This window comes from Vombatus ursinus, unplaced genomic scaffold (assembly GCF_900497805.2).
Source record: "Vombatus ursinus unplaced genomic scaffold, bare-nosed wombat genome assembly UNPS02014798.1, whole genome shotgun sequence".
NCBI lineage: Eukaryota > Metazoa > Chordata > Mammalia > Diprotodontia > Vombatidae > Vombatus > Vombatus ursinus.
In genome coordinates this window covers 78,554,003-78,579,402 of record NW_020954576.1, presented here as the reverse complement: position 1 = coordinate 78,579,402, position 25,400 = coordinate 78,554,003, and the positions used below count along the sequence as shown (strand labels likewise).

At 34.5% G+C, this 25,400-nt stretch overlaps 1 protein-coding gene across 2 annotated transcripts in view; it reads right to left on the bottom strand.

The window, feature by feature from the left end:
- LOC114049604 (serine/threonine-protein kinase MRCK alpha) overlaps positions 1 to 25,400 on the bottom strand; it is a 410,500-nt gene that overhangs the window by 68,272 nt on the left and 316,828 nt on the right. For both annotated transcript variants that reach the window (XM_027870863.1, XM_027870864.1), the window contains exons 18-21: positions 15,196 to 15,301; positions 14,633 to 14,781; positions 12,551 to 12,642; positions 9,600 to 9,676 (exon numbers count right to left, since the gene is read on the bottom strand). In XM_027870863.1, coding sequence (XP_027726664.1) covers positions 9,600 to 9,676; positions 12,551 to 12,642; positions 14,633 to 14,781; positions 15,196 to 15,301 — 424 coding nt within the window. The remainder of the gene's footprint in view (positions 1 to 9,599; positions 9,677 to 12,550; positions 12,643 to 14,632; positions 14,782 to 15,195; positions 15,302 to 25,400) is intronic.

The window sequence follows — 25,400 nt, the reverse complement described above, 5'->3', positions numbered from 1 at the left end:
GATTACAAACTGAAAATAGTACTATTAATATTTTTCCTGTACTATAAATACTTAAGAAGCAAATACAATGTAATTTATTAAAAATGTTCAAACTTTAAAATATGATCTAATTTATATAGAGATATTTTTGGAAGGAGGCAAATGAATCAGGGAGAATGAATATACATTGACTTGCCTTCCTGGTTACTCAATTAAGAAGTGTCTTCTTACCTTCTGAAAGCTTTAATACTATAAGGGTGGTTTAGAGAAGGGAGGCAAGTACAAACAGAAAGGATGTGGGTCAGATATATCCCTAAATCTTATCGTGGAGCTGAGAGTAGAATAGAAGTAAAGTAGAGGCTAGAACAGGAGTAGAACTGATAGAGAAGTCATAAGAGAATCACTATGGGGTGGAATTATTGGTTCTATTTGTAAAAATCACTGCTTCACTAACAGATAATCCTCCTAAATGCTCACTGGGAATTCTGCTCATTTAAGCATATATTAAATAAGTAACTGGTAAAGGATAAAATAAATTTCCTAAAAGTGTTATAAGGTTTTTGTTTAATAACATTTTGCTAAGCAGAATTTTATGCCTTTATTCATTCTGATTTTAAAAGGATCTGGTTTTTAAATGCCACAATATATTTAAGATATAATAAAATAATTATCATCAAAATATGTGTATGAATAGCATGCAATAAAGAGTTAGACATGGCCATAATAACAGGATGCATAACATTATGTTAGAAAGAACAACATAAACACTCCATTAGACTGTAAGCTGCTTGACAGCAGGATCTGTTCTTTGCTTTTCGTTTTCTCAGAGCAGTCATATAACAGGTGCTTAGTAAGTGCTAGTAGACTTGACTTATATAGCAATATCTGAATTATCTGGCAAGCGATAAAAGGATCCATACAAATGAATTTCCCCTTAAAGACCCTGAGTTTTAAAAATTTAAGCCATTTAAAATACAAATCTAAAATGTACACGTACTTAAAACTTTTTCAACTTCAATACACGTAGCATCAAGACACAATTTAACTATTTTTTGATGCTTGTCATCAATATAAGCAGTAATTACTGTGCTATGCAAACAAATATACCCCTGCACTAAATATATCTAAATTACTGAACAGTTTGGCCATTCTCTAGCTTTGGCTAGTATTTCCTGTATCAGCCGTTAACTTTACTATAGTTTGTAGGAACAACTTTATCCCATGCACCCACTCCCCCCACACAATCTACTGTTTAGCTAATGATATATTCAAGGTTTCCAAGGGAAACTAGATAAGCAATGAGATATTTTTTTCTAAAAGAAAAATACATTTCTAAATTAATCAGCTTTGACTAAGGGTTCCTTCAAGTCATGCCTAAGCAAGAAAGTAAATGGGTTTTGTGGATGTTATTTTTCTTTTGTATTCATAGCAGTGGTCTTGATAACTAAAGTTTCCACATATATGACCATCACAGTAAGTAAGGAACTTTTTAGTAGGAATACACATAGTAAAACTAGCCAGAAAATAAAATCTCTCTGAATGTTTAGTTTTATGATTACACCAGAAATAAATTAAGTAAAAATTATATCTATTCTGATATGTGATCATGTAAAAATATTTTCAATTTTTTATACTTGAGAGCAATATATTCATATTATTAATCATTTTGTTTTTCTTCTTAGAAGTAGCATAACACTGTGGCTAGAATACTGTACTAGTGGTTAAAAGTCTAGCAATTAAAACTCTTAGGTCTAACACTAACGTCTTTTATAATGTTATAAGGCTCACTGTATAATCTGAAAATGAGAATGACATGCTGGTCTCACTTATGGTACTTTGGAATACTTTATTAACCTTCTAATTTTACAGAAGAGGCCCACAAAAGTTATGTAATTTGTGTAGGTGTTCAGTGGGCTTCCAAGTTATTGGAAAAGAGATTATGTAAATACACATTTTAAGCACATAGTAAAAAAAAAAATTTTTTTTTTCTTTTTACCTCAGGACCATCTTGACATCTGAAATTCCAGAATTCCAGAGAACTGCATCTACTTTAATATTATTAAAAATGCTCAAACAAAAGCTACTTTTAACTCCAAACCTTGAGTGATGTCAGAAATTATTTTTGTCAATAGATACCATGATATAATTACAAAAGGGGTATCAATTACTTTCATAACAGCAACTAGGAAGCTGTAACTTTCTTAAACAACCAAAGTTATAAATTAGTCTAGGTTATAAATAATTTTAAGTGAGATCCAACAATCTAATTTTTTTTCTTCATGGAAATCTGATTTAATATATGAAAGCCTTCCAAATTTGGGCATCCCTAGGAAATCTCTAAATATATGCTTATATCTAAGAGATCATTTATAAATCTGACTATGCTAACTCAACACTTCTCTATTTGACTAATTTTGAAAGATAATTTCATTGTAACTTTCCTTTGACATCAACATCAAATGAAAGTCAAACCTTTATCATTCTGGCAGTTTGGTCAAAGAAACACTATCATGTGAACATTCCTAAAGCTTTGACTTCAAAGCAATAAAATAAAAGCACAGCAGTAACAGCAGCAGCAGCAGCAGCAAGAGCAGCATAAAACATGCAGTAATGTAAATAAAACATTGCAAAAAATGCAGCATAGAATGTTCTGCAACCACAGGCAAAAAAGATGGCAATGGGGGAAGCAGGAGTGGGATGGGGAAAGTACAACAATCTCTTACACGTCTGCCTTTGCTAGCTGGAATACAGGATGGAGAGCGCTTCAACAGAGAAAGGAGGAAAATGTGTTACAAAAATTCTCACACACAATTATCCTTAAAAATTCTAGTTAACAGGCAAATGATACATACACACACACACACACACACACACATATATATATATATATATAAAGAGAGAGAGAGAGAGAGAAAAGAGCCACATTTTATGCTAAAAACAAAACCATACATATTTGTCAGATGATTTTTCTAGGGGAAAAAAAGAACATATGCATAAGACAGTACAAAAACACCAGGAGGTTTGACAGACCAAGCTGGTGGCTCACAGCAGGGCTCTACACTGGACTATGAATACACAAGGAGACTTATAAAATACCACCATAAACCAACCACCTTCTTGCAACTCCATTTTTCTGGTATATTTAATACATTTAAATGGAAGGAATAGAAGTCTTCTTGATTTAGTCATGGTTGGCACTTGAATGTTTAACTGATTCCCATTAAGTGAAGGATAATTAATTCTGTAATTTGGCTGTTTAACTACCAAATACTAACCCTTTTCATAGATGATCCTTTGACTTGGCAAGTACTCAAAATTACTACTAAGTAATATCAGTATTTCAAAGATATGCCCCATTCTGGATACTCAAAAACAATAGTAAGAATTTCTTGAAATAACATCCAAGCTTGTAGTATATAGTGACATTCAAAGAGACTTATCTACCAATGTAATTTTATACATGTCTAGCATTTGCATTGCACTTTCGACTTTTTCCAAAATGTTTTTCTAGTTATCTGCACAACAAGCATAAGGGGGAGGGCAGTGATTATTTCTATTTTACCATTTTACAGATGAAGACTTCGACTAAAGCATGAAGGGAGAGATTAAAGTGATTTATCCATGGTTATTTAATAAGTTGATAGAAAACTAAAATTACAACATTCAATTCTCCTGATTTCCAGTAAGATCCTGTGCCCACCTCCCATTACTCCAAGCTTACTCTTTGTTGTTTATTTCAGATAAAGGCAAGAGGCTAATGAGTCCAAAGTTTCAGGTTCAATCCCTTCATGGCCTAGATACTTTCACATAAAGAAAAAAAATTCTATTCCACAACCAAATGGGTCTCTCTCAAATGCAAACTATCAGTTGAAAGAACTGTGAAAGCTCAATGAAAATGTATCCTTACTTCTACAATAACCTTAAGAACATGTTCTATTGAAGAGTCAGTAAAAATAGCTTTGAATATGAACAATATCACATTTTCTTAGAAACCTACATTATAACCCAAATCTGATTTTGCTTACAACTAAAAATGATAATGAATCATCTACAATAAAAATGCTCATCTTCAGGAAGCATCTGCTGTCTCTGGGTATAAGCAGCTGAATCCCAGACATCTATTTTTATATTTTCAATAGAAAAGGGCAAATTACATTTTTCCCCAATGGGGTAATTACAGTAAATCACAAAATACACGGTTTTATATAAACATCTAAATTAGTTGCCTACTAGATGAAAGAAACCAGTGCTTTGTCCTTATATGTAATTGCATCATTTAAAACATATATTTAGTATCTACAAGATCCTTTCCATCAGCACTTTAAGTCTAGAATATGGAATATCTTTTGATCACACATGTATAATTTGGGTTTTTGGTTTGTTTTTTTTTTGAGAATTAGTTAATGGATTCTAAGGATTAAATAAATGGTCTCTTACACATCTGCCTTTGCTAGCTGGAATACAGGATGGAGAGTGCTTCGACAGAGAAAAGAGGAAAATATTTTACAAAAATTCTCACACACAATTATCCTTAAAAACCATAAAACCATAGACCATTTTTTTGATAATTTACTTACAAAAAAAAAAAAGGTCTACAGTGCTATATTTCCATCACAGCTCATGGCACTTAGATCATCAATCAACAATTTATTATTTTGGATACAGTCGAGTCAAATTAATTGACTAGCCAAGGTGTATATGATAATGTTCAGAAATCTAAAAACCAAAGAAAAGCTGTACTGAAGGTATGGCTGGAGGTGAAGGGTATGAAGAGGAAGACACTAGCACTAGTTACACAGTCTCTATGTTTATATAATACTCTTATACTACTTAAAAATTCTACTGATAAGAGTTCATTTGTATTATCAAGAAAATATACTAGGAAGGTTAATGGTAGTGGCATTAGCTATATTATCCCTTAATGTGAATTTGGAGGGCATAAGAAAAGGTATGACAGGTAATTTTAGGTACTGTATAAGTGAAGGGAGAAGGCCTAAGTGGGGTCCTATAGTAGTTTTTGACAGCTAGAGGATAAAATCTGGGCACTAAATTCTCAGGAAGGGATGAAAATTAAAGGGTAATAGAGACAAACACGGCTTCTTTTTCAGTTTTATTGAAGTACAACCCTGATCCTGGCCCTACTCACAGCCCCAATTTCAAGCTACAAATGAATTTGTATCAGGTCACTACCACCACAAAGTATAAACTACTGGAAGCTCCTGTCATGGTTTGTTGGAGAAAACACATGTGGACTCGCATATAAACCTGGGAACACTTTCCAGAGCCTAAGATTAGCTGTGCATGAGAATATGTGGCATCATGTATAGCTAGACAAGAGCAGGTTCTAAGACACTAGGATGATGAAGCCTTTATGATCACTGCACTCTCACAGAAGACTAGAAAAAGTGTAAGTTACTCAGAGTGACCAGTGAGAGCAAAGGGCAATTCTATACTAGATAGACAGTCCAATTCTATTAATATCTTTCTACTAAGATTTTTAAAGTTCTTATTCCAAAGTTACTAATATTCCTTCAGATTTAGATCCTGAACAACCTTTTACAAGCAGCTGGGGTGGTCTTCTGTAACTGAAAGTTACTACAAAACTCATAGCTCTTACCTCCAACTCTACTCTGATTCTTAGCCACTATTGAAGCAAGAAGAAAATTGGGCATTTCCTACTCTGGCATGAATTAGCAATTTAGAGTAGCAGACAATATGAAGAACTTCCATAGACCTACTCCTACATCTTCACTGCTCGTTCTTCTCTTTCAGCTCCATCAATATTTCACTCCCTCAGCATAGGACCTAACTCAATTTAATGTTTGTTTCCATCTTTGAGGCAGGAAAAAATGCATACACACACACATTCTCATTAAAGATACACAATTCAAAATAGGGAAACCTGACAAACACTAAACATGAAAAGGAAATATTTTAACTAAAAATAATAGTCTATATTTTAATTAAACAAGAGCCATGATCTACTAGAACAATCAAAAGAAGTTTTTTTTTCTGGTTTTTGTTTTGAAAGATTCATAAATGGGGTGAAAAGTTGGGAGAGAAGAGAATTAACCTGAATTTTAAAGTTAGTATGTTTTGTGGGCCTCTAATATACATTGGGTAGATCCTCCATGAAGGACCTATGGACAATCATGGCTAAGAATCACATGGGATAAGAAGGAATAGATGGGTTATGATCTGTAACAGTGGAGAGATTACCTATATCCACGAAATCAGATCCAAATTAAGTATAGAGATAAGTCAATGCCTTGGACTGAACTTGAGCTAGCCACAAGACTGGGTAAGACTATCCAGAGATCATTCTCCTGTATCTTTGTGGATAATAGTGAAAATAACTGACAAAAGAGTATATTTCTAGTTTTTAAAAACTTATTTATGGATAGAATAGTAGCTATATAGAAACAGGAACAATTTTTAATTTACCTATATTTTCAGTATACCTGACTGTACTATAACCTTAAAATAGCGTTACTCTTTTAAGAAATTAAAAGTAGCAATTATAACATATAAAAACCTTTATACAATAATGTCAGTGTGAGCTGAGTAGTGACCCCAGATGAAGGCCAGAGGTTTGTTATGGCAAAAAGCAGCCTTGTGTATGTTAAAATTTGGTGACAGCAATGATCTTTAACATAGTAGTATATGTGTTGAAATCCTCTGAGAAAAGAATATGATGACCCTTTTTGGTGAGGGATGGAATTTCTAGCAAAGTAGACTGATGATGTGGTACCATACAGAAAGAAAGCTGAAGAGAACATAGGCTTGGGGAAGGGGGTGGAAGAAGATGGGGGTGGGCTAAATGAAACACTAGAAAAGCCTTAAAGGCAGAGTCAGAGGAAGCAAGAAAAATGTAGTAAAGGAGAATAGAACCTAGGATTACTTACACATATGGATAATTCAACTCAGGGAAATGATAATAGGCTAAAGGAAGGAAATTAAGTGTAAGCAGAACCTAGAAAGAAAATATGCTAAGCTAGTGCAGCAAGTATTGACCAGAACAGTGATTTCTATCAGAAGAGAAAAGGGATATACCTAGGGCCTAAACTAAAGAAAACAGCTTGACATAGAGAGTAGAACAAAATGGTGAACTAGGAGGAAGAACTGTGATCCCAAAAATTAAAGATAAAAAGAGATTGTAGACTGACAGACTGAGGATAGGGAATTCCTAGAAGGGTCAATGCTTGATGCTTTAAATTTGTGCCAAGCCAAATAACACCAGAGGGTTACTTTAACTCTACATATACCTCCCCCCACCCCCCATACCACACAGTCTCCTTACATAGTTGGTAAAGTTTGTTGCTCATTTCAAATAGCTGCATATGCTAAAATACAGCAAATCTGGGAAACAGAGCATTTCCAGAGAGGAAGTACTAAGTGGGGAAATGTTCTAAACACAATATCAGTTTTCAAAGAGAAGTCCCTACCACCTTCCCTCAACACTTTTTTACACTTGGTTGGTGGCAGCAGAAAGTTAATCCAAGTTCAGCAATTAGGCGAAGTACCAGAGCATTCCTTAATTTAGAGAGTACCTCTGATGGTGGTACCTTATTTTTGTCATAATTCTCTCTATAATTATGTTACAGAGACAAAAGTGTGTAGAGGCAGGAGTGAGGGACATAAGTTATAAAGAAAAAGAAAATTGCTATTTGAAGGAAAGGAAGCTTAAAGTAATATTTAAACTCTCTTCAAATGTTTTTAAGGGTGAATGGTACTTGTATTTGACTATTTTATAATTTAGGAGATTTAGCAATAATTTACATAAAAATACCATCATCATATATAGTACTTTTTAGTGGTACCCAAAATTATTCTTCAACACAAAAATAACAGCACATTCTAGATTAAACAAAAATGTGAAATTTTATATAACTATTTCAAACATACCAAGGCAGCCAGACTTTGTGTTGTTTAATAATAAAAAGATTTCTCATTAAGATATAACCACAATTAACATGCACTGATTATCATGTGCTAAGTAATTTTAAGAACACTTTTAGATCTCTGTTAAAATATAAGGGATATAGTATTTTAAGATTTTTCTCCTGATAAAAAGAGTCTATGTTTGACATGGCACCATCCCACTGCTCCCCCAACCCTCCTTAACACTTTTTGAAGCATAGCATTTTCAACATGATAAAAAAAATTTTTGTATTAAGGATTATTATATTATTTAATATGGAATATAGATAATTCATATGAGAAGAAATTATGTAAAAAGGATGAATGGTGCTTATCTGATGGGAGCTATCTAAATGGTTAAATCTATAGGTTTTATTCAGGAGGGAAATAATAATGCAGTCAATTTATATTGATTTACACGTACTAACTCAAAATAATTCAAAGTCCATTTCTACATTAAAAGAAAACTTTATTAGTAGCCTAAATTTCACTGTCCTTAACCTTTGTGCCACTTAATAGAATTAATAAGTCTTTAAAAATCGGTAGTTATGAACACCAAAACAAAATTTAAAAAAATATTTTAGGAAGAGGATTCAAAGAAGTCCAAGATTAATGTACAGGAAAGAAAAGGAAGAAGTAAAAAACAGAAATTAACACATATAATAAAAATACTAGTAGTGGTGATAAAATTAAATCAGCATTTCAGATCTGAGAATGATTTAAGGGGACCAGAATGAAGGGAAAAATGACAGATCCTCTGATAATCAAAGCATTTTAAAGAGTGTATTACTTTATTTTCATGTATAAGAAAAATGTAGAAACATTGTATACCCATAATTTATTCTACAATTCCTTAAATTGACTGCATTAATTTATAGAGTCTCCAAATCAATTCACTGATCTCTTTTACTGAGGGGTGCATTGTTTGAAGATGAAAGACTTACGTCATCCAAAAAATCAATCAGTGAAGATGAGGAAGAAGAAAAGGAATCCTATTTAACGAATACAGCAATAAAGAAATAGAAAAAAATGTATGAAGCAATTTGATAAAAATAAATAATAACTCCAATCTCCTATAACAATTAAATAAAATGATAAATGGCATTAATTCAAGAAAACAAGTGAACAAAGTAAATACTGTACCTTTTCTTACTCAAGAAATTTATAAATCCCTTTAACTACATCTAAAAAGTGGTGCTTTTTTTTCCCATGCCACAAAGTAATTAAATAATTTAAATATTATGTCCCAAATATCATCAAATATAGCACACTATTAAAAATAAAATTAAACCAGAAGAAAACATCTAAAGTATCAATAAAAAATAACCAGTATAACTTTTAGATATAATGACTCTCAAATTCAGATTTTCTCCATTAAATGTAGTCATTCAGCTCTAAAAGAAATGCTACTTCAGCTTACATAAAATTACAGTAGGACTGTTTACCAAATCACACTCTTTCCATTTTTTCTTTTTTCATTTCATGGTTTCAAGGTGCTAATGTATGATGGAATTATAAAGTAATAATGCCTATTTTTCCTTTTTGGTATCTCCAGTGCTTAGCACAGTGCCTGGCATAGAGCAAATGTTTAATAAACACTTATTAATTGATTGATAGTTTTTATATAAGTATAAGAAAATTTCAAAATAACATGAAGTTATAAAACGAGAGAAAAAGAAATTAAATGATTTTACACTTACTTCAAATTGATCCAGAGCAGAGGTAGGAGCATTCAAAAATGCCAAGAAAGAATTCTGTGAGTCTTGGTGCTTTACACCTAGAAGACAGCAGCAACTTTTTTTAAGCTTGAGAACAAAACTACTTTTCATGGATGACCTTTTCTGCCTGAGTTTGTTAAAAGACATTCCCAAACCAAAGTATTCAAAGATCATCAAAGTCCTGTGTACACACACTCAAACCAAAATATATTCAATACTAGTAATAATTTTTTTCTTAGCATTATATATCATAAGATCAGAGGATTTTGTGGGGTTTTTTCCTAGTACACCCATAGTAGGTTTTGTAATGGAATAATAGACATATCTGCCTTCACATAACTGCTTCTTAAGTTTCAAATTATCTCATTCCCCCCCTTCTCACTAAAATACAGAGCTTAAACAAAATTTCTGATCTTCTTGGGAGGCCCACAATATTTTCGATAAAAGGGGCCTTTCAACTGACTCAAATTGTCTGTGCTGATTTCTTCTAACCAACTGATATTTTTGCTTTGAAATATTCTTATGAAATGCATAGGATGGATCTGCTAATATAAACAACTTCTTATAAGAAAACAATGCATTTATTGAAATATTATATAAAACAATTCACTTAATTAGGCTTAAAATTTTTTTCAAGGTATTAGCCACTAGGTTACCTGTTCAGACAGAATGAAGAATCCAGATTATACCTTGTCTCAAAATAATTTTTAAAATAAAGTCTCATGCATTATTTTCTAAATAATAGCATTGTACTTAAAAAACTGAGTTTTAAAGTAAAGCATGCCAGTATCAACGCACTACTCAAAACATTACAAAAAATAGTCAAATACAATTTTTAGCACTTTGAATAAGTCATATTGTTTAAGAACTCATTTTACCTATGATTTTTCAGATACAATCTCTATGTTTAGAGATGCTGCACAAAACTGCATATTTATTTATCTTCATTTCTGCAACTGTTGTTATTTTGTTGCATTCTTAGACCAAATCACCATTAAAACAAAATTACATTAAAATGTTAAATTGGAACTAAATTACAGAGCACCACATAATGTCAGAGTTATTTTTTAATCTTTCTAAAATGGCTTAATGTATTATAATGTTTGGCAAACAACGTATCAAGACACAATGCGTACATCATGAAAGTCTTGGTGATAGGCAACAAACCAGAATTTTTTTGTAGTTCTAATCTGGGAAATGCAGACCACTATGATGACCACATTTATGTCTTGTCCACCTTTGTCTTCCCTTCACCAAGCAATCTCTTTTTATCCTCTCAAATTTTAACCAAGTCAGGAGCTATACCAGTAGGGTACTTATGGCTCCAAATCTGCATTCCCTTGCACCAATCACTGCTGCTGAGTTCTTTCTCCCTTCTCTCTCTCTCTCCCCTTCTCTCTCACTCTCCCCCCCTCCCCCTTCCACCCACTATTACAGTCAACAAATCATTCAATAAGTATTTATGAAACACCTGCAAAATTAGGAATATTGCACTGAGGGGATTATCTGTTGTACCTTCATTATGTGCATCTCTTTTCCCTATCTGTCAATCTTCTTCAGCGCATATAACGGATCAGAAATATAACTAACCAATTTTGTACTCAGGGCAGGCATCAAGGAGAATGGAGATTTGACTGGGGTCTGGCCTTAGAGGGAGAGGTCTGCCTAACTCCACAATATCATGAGTTTTCTAGGGTAAAGGGGTAAGAAGCTGTCTTTGGCACAAATTCACTATTAATGGGGTCCAGGAGGAAGGACAAGTACCCCAGAAATGGTGTTTTTGGCACCTTTCCACCGACCTTAGTTGTGCCATAGCAAATCTACTGATTTACAAATGTGCTATGAAAAGAAAAGTTCTTAAAGGCAATTATTTGGAATCAAGAAAACCTAAATTCAAATTTGACCTCAGACACTAGCTGTGTGACTGTGGACAAGTCACTTAACTTCTATATCAGTTTTCTTAACCATAAAATGGGGATGATAATAGCACCTATCTCTCAGGGCTGTGGTAAGGATCAAATGAGATAATATTTTGAAATGTTTATAAATCTTAAAGGACTAAATATAAATGCTACCTATCATTATTATTTTATTATGAATTTAGCATAATTTTCAATGGTTCTTTGCTAAAAGTATATCATCTACTGATGTTACATATTCATTTCAGATAGAAAGTGTTGTTTAAGTCTTATCGATGTTATGAAAGGAAATTCTAAGCAGCACATTTAAGAGAAATGCAAAACAGTCTCATTGCTCTTTTTTTGTGGCAGTCACAGTGTTTAGTGAGAAAAAGTAACAATTAAGGAAATCTCAGAGTATATATGACAGGCTCATTTGATGCATTTCATTCAATAAACTTGAGTAAAACATGGCATTCAAAAACAACTGTTCATTAGCTAATTACCCCCTTCTTTAATGCTTTGTTTTCTCATCTAGTTACTTTATGTATCACTTTTATCTTCTGAACTAAATTCTATGTTCCTTAAAGACAGGAGATGAATATTGTTTCCTTTGTGCCTCTAACAGCAGGTAGCAAATTTCTAGACATATGCAGATGACTAATAAAGACAAGTTAACTTAATAGTCTTCTTTTGTAGATATAATCACATATTCATATTACATCGTGCCACAGCAACTTAGAATATTCCAAAATGGAAAGTGACAATGGTTTAGTAACTTCAAATAAATTTTTTTCCAACTACAAAAAGCTGTTCATAGAAATTTCTATACTAATGAAAAGGAGTTCAAATTGGTGCAAAATTATATTTATTCCTACCATAAAAATAGATCTTATCAAGATAAACAAAAAACCCAGAATAAATGGCTCTGTGAAGCCAGTATTTCTCATACACAAACTATAAACAGTTTCTTATATAGTAAAATATATCCACAGTACAATGAGACCTGATTTATATGGACACCAGCTTCCATACCCTTTTCAGATTTAAGCTCCTCAGTCTCCTTTTTCAGTTTTTCAATTTCTGAAAGCAGTTCCAAGTTCTTCTTCTCTGACTCTTGCAGTTTGCTTAAAGGGGGGAAAGAGAGGGAAAAGAAAAAGATGTAATTAGCTACTAAATTCTAGCTATTTCCTCACTTAACCCATCATTCATATTACTGTCACTTGAAAGGCTTATTTAGGAATTTTAGACTAAAAACTAATATTGGCCAACTTGAATTGTCAAATAAAAAACAATGCCATGAAACAAAAGCATGCTTCAGATTCTGTTAGGACTTATTTAGGATGGAACCATAAAACTGCCTTTGTTTACTATTCTGAGGTTGACTCACATCAAACTCATATACCTTGAGTAAATGAAAAGTTTATCTTTACTTTGATGTACAACAGTATTGTTATATATCAATATTTTAATTGGCACCTCCACATGCTGTTTTGGATCACATGCTCAATAATGTTTTTCTTTTAAGAGCCATAAAATTTTAAATAAAGCATGTTTGACTCCCAGTTTAAATTTTAAAAAATTAAATATTCTATTTTTATGGGTTTGCTTTTCACACAAAAATTGAACTTACACACATACACACACACATATGGATTATATATGTATTTCCTCCCATTCCATTTAAGACACTTTAGATTTTTAATGGTCTACATTTAAGAAAACTGTATATTTATACAATTTACACTTTGACTATCAAATTTATTTCTTTTAATCCCTCCACTGTTCTTTTACAACTCATTTGTAGTAACTTATTCATAGACAAAATCACTGAGATAATTATTAATATTCTAAACTTTCAGAACTGTGCTGTCCCCTACTTTGGTGTTAAGCTTAGAGAGCCCTGGGAAATGGTTTTTTTCTTTGGCTTACTGAAAAAATAGATCCATGAATTTTAAATTTATGAAAGCTCTAGGTGCACTTGAAGTCTTTTTAAAAAGTATAATACAACACACACACACACACACGCACGCACGCACACACGCACGCACACATCCACCCTCCCCAATATTCTTTCCGTAATGGTAACTGGCTGTAAATTATAAAACAATATGATTCCAGAAAAATGATAATTTCAAGTGTCTGAAAGGCACATCTATGGCAAAAACGTGGTAAGAAGTTCAAGTAGCAAGAGTCATAAGTTAAGAGGTGGACAACTCAAGTGCTACACTGGTGCCCATTAAAATGCTAAAAGAAATAGAGGCCCTTCAATGTATTAGGCAAGATTGACTAGGAGGGATTTGTTGAGTTACAACAGACAGAAGGTATGGAAGTGCTGAGGGCTGTACTGATGAAGAGTCCAATCCAATCAAAAAAACATTTATTAAGCACCTACAACATGCCAGGTACACAATGTGCTAAGACACAAAAATAAAAACAGGTTCTGGACTGGAGAAGCTTATACTGCATTGGGGAAAGCACTTTAATCTAAAGCAAGCTATTTAATCTTTTGTAGAAACTAGTGTCTTTCATCTTTAGTTTTCTTTACTTTAAAAAATTAAAATTTGTTGACACATTTGAAAAGTTAATTTTTTTTCAATTAACCAACATCTACCTTCTCTCTCTCTTTCTTTCTCTCTCTCTCACTCTCTTCTAACCTAACCTCCTCTACCGAGAAAGAAATACAAAGCTCTTTTAACACAACTTGTTTTAACAATACACACTTCCCAACAAACACCCAAATAGGATGTCAACCAAATAAAAACCAGTGATCAGTTGTTAACAATACAAGATGGGTCTTCATGGGATTAACACTGACAAATATATTTAACCAGTTTTGTTGCCTCTCCATGTTGACTTTATACTGGTGCAGTCATTGAGTATCTCTAAATGGGATTACAGATATGCTGAAACCATGAAGTATGCAAGTAATCAATAAATGATTTTTAATGCCATCTTAAGGAAAAAAAGAAGGAATTAAGTGATCTTTTTTTTTTCTTTGTAAAGAAAAATGGCTTGATAGGCATGAAATTAAATGCATGTAACTAAGACCTCTCTTTAAATGCCTTCTCACAAACTCAGGAAGCAGTCCATTTGAACTGTATTACTCCATCTCACCATTCTGTTGAGATGTTTGATGCTTTCACTTTATTAAGCTCTTCTTGGATGGCCTGTTTGGCTTTAATTTCAGCATCCAAAGCTGACTGCAACTCCAACCGAGCTGACATATCCAGTTTTGCAAAACGGCGCATCTTCCAGGGCATATCCTAAAAACAATGCAATTGTGTTTCCAGCTACATTCTATTATATTTCCAACATATAAGACCTAAAATTCCAAAATTAATATGGAAAAACTCCAATAATATTACCTTTCTCAAATGATAAAATAGAAAAATAATCTGTAAAAATTATTACTTTACACTAAGCTCAAAGATAAGTTATTTATAAGAGAACAGGTTGATTTTTACATGAACATCTCATTAATTAAAATTTTAAGTACATTACAGAAATTATGTTTGATATATAAATTCTGAATTAAGGAGAAAGTCAAAGTATTTGATTTCTACTGAAATACTTTATTATAGGTCAAAATTTGGAAAAACATAACCTTATCAAAATAGTTTTCATGGCTTATTTTTCATCACCACTATTAATTCTTACATAAAATGGCAATTCCTTACTGTTGCTCTTGTACCAAGGCTGGAATTTCTCAATGCCTCCAGTTCCTCTGTCATTTTAGAGGCCAAAGCTTGAAGATACCCTCGTGCATCCTTTTCATCACTCACCCTAGCATATGAAAAACAAAAGACTAACGTGAAGACTCTTAAAAGGCTATATATTTAAATTGTGTAGCTCAATTACATATATGTTAAAAATCTAAAAAAGAAATGTGATAAATGATTGAACAATTTTGAGCTTTACCACAGAAAAAGGCCTAAATTATAGTACTTTTGTCTGGGAAAAGGCTTATTGTACCAGAAAAATTGAAACTTTGTGAGGGAATGTTTGGATTTCCTTATGATTAATAAACTAAAAATATTCCTTATAGTTAACATCGTTTACGTTTTCATTGATAACTTTTTTTACATCATCATGAGTTTCCTGAGAACTTCTCCTCCTCTCCCACAGCTATCCCATAAAACAAAAAGTACTTTTAAAGACAAAATAAAAGGAAAGAAAAAGAGGGAAAAAATCAGCACAATCAATCAATACATTGAAAAAATTCAAAAATGTTCCATGTGCATCACCAGAATACCCCTCCATCTTTGCAAAGGAAGGAGTGTCCTCTCATATCTCTTTCTTCCAGACATGGTTGATTTTTGTAATTTTACTATTATTTACTTTTTATTTCTCCTTGTGTGATTGTTCTATATATTCAAAGTTTTGTAGTCAAGATAGATACTACATTCTTGGCTCTGCTTACTTCATGTAGATCTTTTCATGCTTTTTGGTATACATTTATCATTTTTACAGCACAGAAATATTACATTACATTTGTATTACAATTAGTAAATAGTAAACAGTTTGTAAACAATTTGTTTACATCTTTTGGCCACTTACGTGTTGAGAAATGGCTATTCATCGTGTGTGTGTGTGTGTGTGTGTGTATTTGTTAACTGTCTACATACCCTGGATAATAAACTCTTATTAGAAAAATTTGATACAAAGATTTTCCCCCCATTCAACCACTTCCCCTTGTAGCCTAAGTAAATTAATTTTATCTGTGAAGAAGCTTTTCAGTTTCATATAATCAAAGTTATCTATTTAATTTTTTGTAATTGCCTTTAATTCCTTCTTTAGTTAAGAATACATTTACTACCCATAGATTTTAAAGGCATGTGACCTGTTTCTCTTCTAATTTTTTAAGAATATGATTTTCATGTTGGAATATTACATTAATTATATTTATATTAACATTGTTAATAATAAAGGGCAGCTAGGTGATGCAATGGATAGAGTGTCAGGCCCGAAATCAGGAAGACTCATATTCCTGAGTTCAAAACTGGCCTCAAGACACTTACTACTTACATTGATCCTAGGCAAGTCACTTAACCCTGTTTGCCTCAGTTTCCTTATCTTCAAAATGAGTTGGAGAAGAAAATGGCAAATCACTCTAGTATCTTTGCTAAGAAAATCCCAAATGGGGTCATGAAGAGTCAGACACAATTGAAGATGAGTGAACAACAACAACAATATTAAGGTCCCTTACCCATTTAGAATGTATTGTGGAATATGGTATAAGGTCTAAGTCTAATTTCTGCCAGACTACTTTGATGTTTTCCCAGTAGGTTTTTTTTTTAAATCAAAAATGGAATTTTTCCTTAGTAACTTCTATTTTTTACTTTATTGAATAGTGAGTTATTGAGTTCCATTGTTTCTAATGCTCCCTTATCTATTCCTTTGATCTACCTCTCTATTCTTAAACCATCAGGTGTTTGACAACTGCTGCTTTTTATTAGAGTTTGAGGTCTGGAAGAGCTACTTCCCCTTTGTTTCTAATTTTTTTCATCATTTCCCTTCATGTTCTAAAACTTTTGTTTTCCCAAGTGGATTTTGTTATTATTTCATATAATTCTATAAAGTATTCCCTTTATAATTTGATTGGTAACAACATTAAAAGTATAAATTAGCTTTGTACAATATTGTCATTTTTATTGTATTGGCAAAGCCTAGCCATGAGCACTGAATATTCCTCCAACTATTTGTTTTTTTATTTATTAAAAGAGCACTTTGTAGTTAAATCTATACAAGTCTCTTGTGTGCTTTAGTAGATCGGTCCCTACATACTTTATGCATTTTGCTGTTATTTGGAATGGGGTTTCCCTTTCTATTATTGCTTCTTGGATTTTGTTTTTAATATATATAGAAATACAGTTGTTGTTTTTTTCCTGTTCTTTAGTACCTTTATTTCTCATGGAACGTGACCAAGATTAGAGGTCTGAGTTTTCTCAAACAAGATTAGATTTTACAGAGACCAAGCTTGAGGCAACTGAAATGTTATCAAATACTGTGACTCACGCTATAAGTATCTTATATTCTCTGTGTTCTGAGACTAGACATGTTCTACAGAGAGTAAGCCTGTAGTAATGGGACTGTGATGTCTCCTGCAATAAGTATCTTCTCCTCTGAGGGTCCTGAAACTAGATGCATTTCTAGAGAGCAAGGCTATAGTAATCAAAATGTTCTCAGACAGAATGTCTCTTACCACAACTATCTTCTCCGCTCAGTGTTCTGAGACAAGATGCATTTCCCCAGAGAGCAGAGAGCAAAGCTGTAGTAACCAGAATGCTCTGAGGAGTGTATCCTGCCCCAAGTATCTTGTCTTCTGAGTGTTCTGAGACTACATGTACTCCCAGAGAGCAAGTCTGTAGTAATCAAAATGTTCTCACAGACACTGTCTCTTGCCACAAGTATCTTCTCCTCTGAGTGTTTTGAGACTACATGTGCTTCCACAGAGAGCTAACCTGCAGTAACCTGAATGTCCTCATAGAGAGTGTCTCTAGCCACAAATATCTTGTCCTGTGAATATATTGAGACTAGATGTATTTCCACAAAGAGCAAGGCTGTAGTAACCAGAATGTTCTCTAAAAGCATGTCTTTAACTACAAATATCTTGTTCTCTGAGTGCTATATAGTTGAGCTGACATTTGTTTTACCTTCTCCTTTGTGGAGGTGAGAAATCCCTGGTGTTATACACTGTACACATTTTCCAAATGCATCCGTCAGTTGGGCTGACCTTTTTTTCCCTTCCCTCACAGATCCTGTTTGAACATGCACACACAGGATCCTCAGGGATCAGTGATGCAGGGGGTTGGGGAGGGGACAGGGTAAAAAAGCAGGCATTCCTTGAGCTGCCTGCAGCCCCCTCTCCTGACTCCAGGGAATGGGGCCCTCAAACTGCCTCCTTCAGAGGCCTATGTTGATAGTTGAGGACTAATTTTGTAGCCTTCAACTTTGCTGAAGCTATAATCGATTAGTATTTTTGATGATTCCCTGGGATTTTCAAAGTATACCATCATATCATCAACAGATATAATTTTAACCTTTCTTCATCTTTGTCTTTAATTTTTTCTTTGTCTATATTTATGTCTTTAATTTCCTTCTTTTATTGTTGTTGCTAGAGAGTGAGTAACCTTGCTTTACTCCCTATTTATTGGAAAAAGATCAGTCTCTACTGAATATGAGGCTTACTTTTGGCATTAGAGATGTACTTTTTGCAATGTTAAAAAAAAAAAAAAGGTTCCTTTATGCCAGGCCAGCACAACCTGTGGCCCACGGGCCACTTACAGCCCATGGCCAAAGGATTTTGGGCGGCCCGTGTAAAATGTAGAGGAAAACATCCTCTACATTTTTCATGGGCCTCCCAAAATCCTTTGGTGTGCCTGTGGGCCGCAGGTTGTGCAGACCTACTTTAAGCGTACATTTTGTAGGGTTTTTAGCATAAATGAGTGTTATACTTTGTTAAAGTCTTATTGGTTTTCAATATGATTAATTATATTGAATGCTTTCCTAGTGTTGAACTATTCTTGCATCTCTGGTATAAATCCAATTTGTTCATAATGAATGATTTTTTGGATAAATTGTTACAGTCTAAAAGGATTTTGTTTACTTTTTTTTAATCTATATTCATTAAAGACAGTGGTCCACAGTTTAATTTCTATCTTTTATCATTTTCTAGTTTAGATAATAGGACTATATTTCTATCATAAAAAGATTCTGGTAGGGTCCTTTTTTTTTAATTTTTGAGAATAATTTGTATAGTGTGGCTCCTAATTGTTCTTTAAACGTTTGCTCACTTGGGCGTCTCTTTTTGTTTGCTGCTTGACTTTCAATTGTGAAGGGTAGTTCTCGAGTCCAAAGTTAGTTCTTTTCTTTGCTGCCAGAGGTTCCATTTTTTGAAGCTGCTTCCTGTTTACAGTTGCTCATTTTAACTCTCTTCCTTCATCTGTGTCTGGAAATTGTGTGTCTCTACTCTGTGTTGAATGTGGCATCTCCTATTGTTTGAAGAGGTCATCTGCCCTGACCATGTGGTGAAAGGAAATCTAAACCATCCCCAAAGCTACTTTCCATTTTGACTTAACTGTAGACCTTAGCAAAAGCTAGTTTTTCAAAGACAACCGGGGCATGGCAAATCTTCTACTATCTAATGGTAAGCAGGCCCCTCTAATTCTTTCAGGGAGAATTTCACACTTTATAAAAGCATAACACCTTGTTAACACATTAACACCTCATCACCTCTACAACCTATCCTTTACCTTCAATGATTTACATGGTTTTAACACTTAATTTAGTACCTTATTACCTGCCTTTACATCCTGGGTTAAGAAATCATGGACCAACTCCTTAGTTATTTAGGAATGAGAAAGGAATTTATAATTTTCATATTAATTGATATGATATGTGTAATGAATATACTAATAATTTAGTTTCTCAAGAGCTGCCTCTCTAGCTTGGGAGTCAGAGCTCACAATGTAGCTTAAACAGATAAATCAAAACTCTGACAATACTCACAATCACTAGACCTTAAATGAAGTGAATCAAAGATTGTAGAACCTGTTTCCGTCATAGAATTCTCATTCTGTACTTTAGGGGAGGTAGTCACAACCCCCAAAGACTTGACTCCAGAATTGTTGTACTGTGGGACTCATGGAGTTTCTTGTGGGAAACCACTAAATGATTGTTTGTAATCCACCTTCTCCAACTGTGATTTAAGTATATAATCTGTGCTTTTACTTCAACTAACAGAATATTCCTCACTCTGAAACTGATTAATTAAAAGACTGTGTGCTTACTGGCACTTTGTGTCTGGCCTGCTGTTTCGTCATTCTCAGGTTAGAGACTGGCTCAGTAAAATCCTGTTAACAGGAATTATAATTAATACTGATACAGTGCTTGTAGGCCAGTGTAGAACTGTGCTGGCATATCCAACAGGGTGTATTGCCACTGGTCTCTCTATTCTGTAAGGCAGGCCTGCATAACCTGCAGCCCGCAGGCTGCTTATGGCCTATGGGCCACTTGCAGCACACCAAACGATTTCAGGTGGCCAGCAAAAAACTTAGAGGAAAACATCCTCTACATTTTTCAAGGGCAGCCCAAAATCCTTTAGTGTCCCTACAGGCCTCACGGGTCACAGGTTGTGCAGGCCTGCTCTAAGGGGAAGAATACTGTTGGTACTGTAGGGTTTGTGGACAAATGTGTCGCATTCTCTGGACTTTAAAAGTTATTTTCCTGCATAGATGAGATCATTGTGACCAGGTTACAGATAGGTAGCATTTGAGATGTTGAATGCATCTCCCAATGAAGGATGTATAAAGTTCCACAAACATTTCTTTGAGATGGCAGAGTACTTCTCATGGACTTGGTAATTTGTTAACTCATTCAAAATATGAGAATAAGTCTCCTAATCTGGGAATAATCTGATTGGTTTAGGCTACTGTGGATATGAGCTTCTGACTTTTATGTTGTCCACTCATTTCAGTCATGTCTGACTCTTCATGACCCAATCTGGGGTTTTCTTGGCTAATACACTAGAATAGTTTTCCATTTTCTTCTCCAGCTCATTTTACAGATGAGGAAACTGAAGCAAATAAAGTTAAGTGACTTATCCAGGGTCGCATAGGTAGTAAGTGCCTGAGGCCAGATCTGAACTCAGGAATGAGTCTTCCTGACACCAGGCTCAGCATCCTATTTATGGTCCCCCCTACCTGCCCATTCTGGCATTTATACTATGACTATAAAAAAGAATAGGGAAGTCTGAGCTGAGAGTCAGACAGGAAGAAAGAGAAAGACCTTCAAGAGAACTAAGAATGTATATGGGGGGCAGCTAGGTGGCGCAGTGGATAGAGCACCAGCCCTGAAGTCAGGAGGACCTGAGTTCAAATCTGGCCACAGACCAAACTTGACACTTACTAGCTGTGTGACCCTGGGCAAGTCACTTAACCCCAATTGCCTTAAAAAAAAAGAATGTATCTGAGGTGATAATGGAGGGGGAAAAGCCTAGTTATATGCAGACTCCCAACCAGAACTGCTAATGGGTACATTAAAAAGTTAAGGGCAGAAGTGTGATGCAGTTATATATGCTCTAAACCAGGTATCCCTGAAGAGCCACATGCCCCAGTCTACTAGAAAGAAGAAGGGGAAGATTTCCCAGATCCCAAGTTTTTGTAACCAGCATGCATAGAAAGGAAGGTGTCATTCCTGGACAACATTAACCTCTTAGAAAAGAACTGAGCAGATAAGTTACCTTGGTGGCTTAGGTTTATCATTGGGGTGATTTGCTTCATTAGCAATCTCAAGTTCATTTTCTGTCTGGGACTAGTCCAAATCTTAAGGATAGTATTATAGGGCTAAAGCCTATGAAGGTTCCCTAGTTGGAAGGTGGGACTCACTGTTAAGGGAGAAGAAGTTTTGTCAGCTGTTTTTGTTAGAGTAAGTCCTTTGTGTGGCTTTGCATTTTCTGTAGGGTGAAATAAAGGTTGTTCTGTACCTTTTGTACATTGTTATCTTGAGTGCTTACACAGGAAAGAGGATCTTTTTTACCCACATCAGTGGAGATCCACACACAAAATTATATTCTGAGATTTTTAGAGGAAACTCAGTATTAGGGCAAAATGAGCCAGCTTAGAGAAATTCTCTAAAACACAATCATGTAACCCTTGAGCCTGGGGTTTGGGACCATGAGATATATACATATTATTTTATAGAACCTTGCAATGTAGCAAATAGGTGTTATTACTTATCTTACAGAAAAAGAAATGAAGGCTCAGACAGGACAAGTGATCACAGAGCTAGTACAGTGCCAGAGGTGGGATTTAAATCCAGGTCTGCCTGACTCCAAGTATAACATACTATCCATTATGATACACTGTTGCTCATTAACTTTTCAAGAATTTATTACAGACAGCTAGGTGGGTAACTGGAGTCAGGAAGACACTAGCTCTGTATTCTTGGGCAATCATCTACCTTCTCTCTGCCTCAGTTTCCTCTTCTATAAAAGGGGGATAATAACAGCACCTACCTCCTAGGATTACTGTGAGGATCTAATGAGAAAACACGTATATAGTGCTTTGCAAACTTTAAATCAGTATAAAAGTGCTAGTGATGATGATGATGTCATATATTCAAATAGAAAGTAAGGTCCTTGAAAACAGGATACACTGAGCCAACCACAAAGCCTCCTCATACAGAGCAGAGAGTCCAATCGATTATTTGTTGAATTTAGTTTAGTTTTTTTTTTTTCTACTAACCATTCACTCTCTCTAAAACCGTTAATGTAAGAAAATGTGTTATGAGTTCCTACTTGGAACATGTGGGTTCCTGTCCCAGGCTCACTGACACAACCAAACTCTGAGCACAGGAGTACCCCAGTCAGAGATAAGGGTCCTCATTCTCAGTATATGGGCAAGGCAGTAGACCTTGAAGGAAAAGTAGCAGGTAGAGCCTTTCACTGGATGAAAACTCAGTCATTACTCTCCTAATGCCTATGGCTGTGTTCAACCAAAACAAGAAAGAAGAAAAAGCAATGCGGACAGCATTCCTCGTGTTTGAGATGGCTACTTCACACACTAAATCTTCTTGGGGCCACAGGTGAGAGCTGGGTAACAGGTGGACACCTAAGGTGAACGAACAGCCCTGGAAAGGCTTCTGCAAGCCCTAACGCCAGAGGCACTAGTCCTCTCTATACACCCTATATACCCCAATGGCCACGAAGGTGGCTGAAGCAGGCACCGTGGGACACTTAAAGCTTGGTTAGACATCACAGACTCCAAGATCGTCCACTGCATTCTGGGTCATTGCCAGTCATCTTGACTTTTGTCCTGCCACTGGACTTTGATGACTCAGATAGAGAGAGACTTTGTGTAACACTACTTCACTTAAATCCGATTTATATGCAATTCAAGCCATTATCTGTGATGTCACTGGTCCTCTGAAAACAAAGGATGAACAACATGAGATTTGTCCCTTACTAGTCTGTGACCAGGTAGTGAGCACCAGATGGAGTAAGAGAGTTTGGCTGCAATGATTTTTGAGTCTCATGTTTATGCAACACGAGGGCAGTCAGAGCATGAACAAAATCTGTGTTCTTATCAGAAGGTCTGGGGTTTGACTGGCACCATGTATAGTAAAAGGGACACAATTTGGGAGAAGTCATAATAAACTGTGCTCTCAGATTCATCAGATAACATGTAATTGATAAGGCTTCTATACTAATACTGTCACCATTAGTATATGTCAGGTCCAGGGCCCGACATTCCCCCTCAGAATTATTTGATCTATGAGCTATAAAATGGATATATGTATTTTGGAAGTACTTACAGAATCCACATTGTTTGATTTTTTTTTTAATCTGTTGAGAAGTAGTGCGGAGAAGTGGAACACTGGACTTAGATTGTATGACTTAGGTCCAATTCCCAGAGTTGACACTTAATACTATAGTACGCCGGGCCAGTTTGCTTAACCCGTTGTTTCACAGTTTCTTCCTATGTTATATGGGGAGTAATAATACTTCACTACTTAATCCCAAGATTTTGAGAAAAAAACTTTGTAAAAAGTACTATACAAATGTGAGCTGGTATTATGATTATCACGTGATGTACCTCTACAATTGGGCTGTAAACTTCATGAGGGCAAGTGCATTTTATACTCCTTTACATAGAGCAAGCATATAATAAAATATATGAGGACTAACTGACTAGTCAATCTTTAAACAATAGCTTCCATGTGAAGCGGTTTCCTTGCATTGCTGATTTTCAGTGTATTGTTGTCCAATCTTTCCTAAATGACACTGGAAGACTAGAACCAGTAATGTGTGATAGCAAATACACACTCAATTTTCATTTTCCTTCTCTAATTTTTTTTTTTTTAGGCAATTGGGGTTAAGTACCTTGCCCAGGGTCATACAGCTAGTAAGTGTCAAGTGTTTGGTCTGAGGCCCCATTTGAACTCAAGTTCTCCTGACTTCAGAGCCAGTGCTCTATCTACTGTGCCACCTAGCTGCCCCTCTTCTCTAAATTTTTACAATGATTTTACCCAAGCTTCTTTCTTTCTTGAATACTCTTTTTCTCCTGCCCCTGCCCACTGTGGTAGCTACATGAAGGGAAGAGGTTCTAGGTTGTGATCAAACTCATGGTGTGTTTAGCATTCAAAATCCTATTAAAATTTCTTCAAAAGGAAACTAAGTTTTCTAGATACCTTAACACTGTAACCTTGGTTGCTGTTAAAAATTATATTCTCTGGACAGGTATATACATTGTGTACGTTTATGAACTGTTAGCTGCACTATATGGAACTCATCTGAAATTTCACATTCATAAGCCCACTCCTTTGTTTAGATATGGGCTTTGCATTTAAATAGATATCAAAACACTATCAATTCAACTAGGCTTCCTTAAAAAGGTACCATTTGTTTAATCACTTTTTATTTGGATTTTAAAATGAGATTCCTCAGTTGGTAGAAGAAAAGATAAATGAAAAACATAGTTTAAAGAATCAAAAGATCAGTAACTGAGAATAAACTACCAAAGTAATTGATCTATAAAAACATTTAGAAATAAGTGGTTTTTAGATAAATTCAGCATTAAGACAATGGGAAAAAAAGTGCTAGGGAGGAAGGGAAGAAGATTTACGTATTTCTATTAAGAGAATAAACATCCACTTGTTTTTCCCTATGTTTTATAACAACAGAGAAATTAGTAAAAGCACTAGGATTGGCAATTTAATAATACATTAACTTTAAACTTAGGTTGATTCAAATTACTACCCATTTACCAAATATTGAGAACTGATAAAACCATACCTAAAGTTAAAAAAAATTACATGTAACACAATATTATAATGAAGGAAAAAAATGATATATTCTCTTCAGCTACTTCTTTCTCTAGGCTTT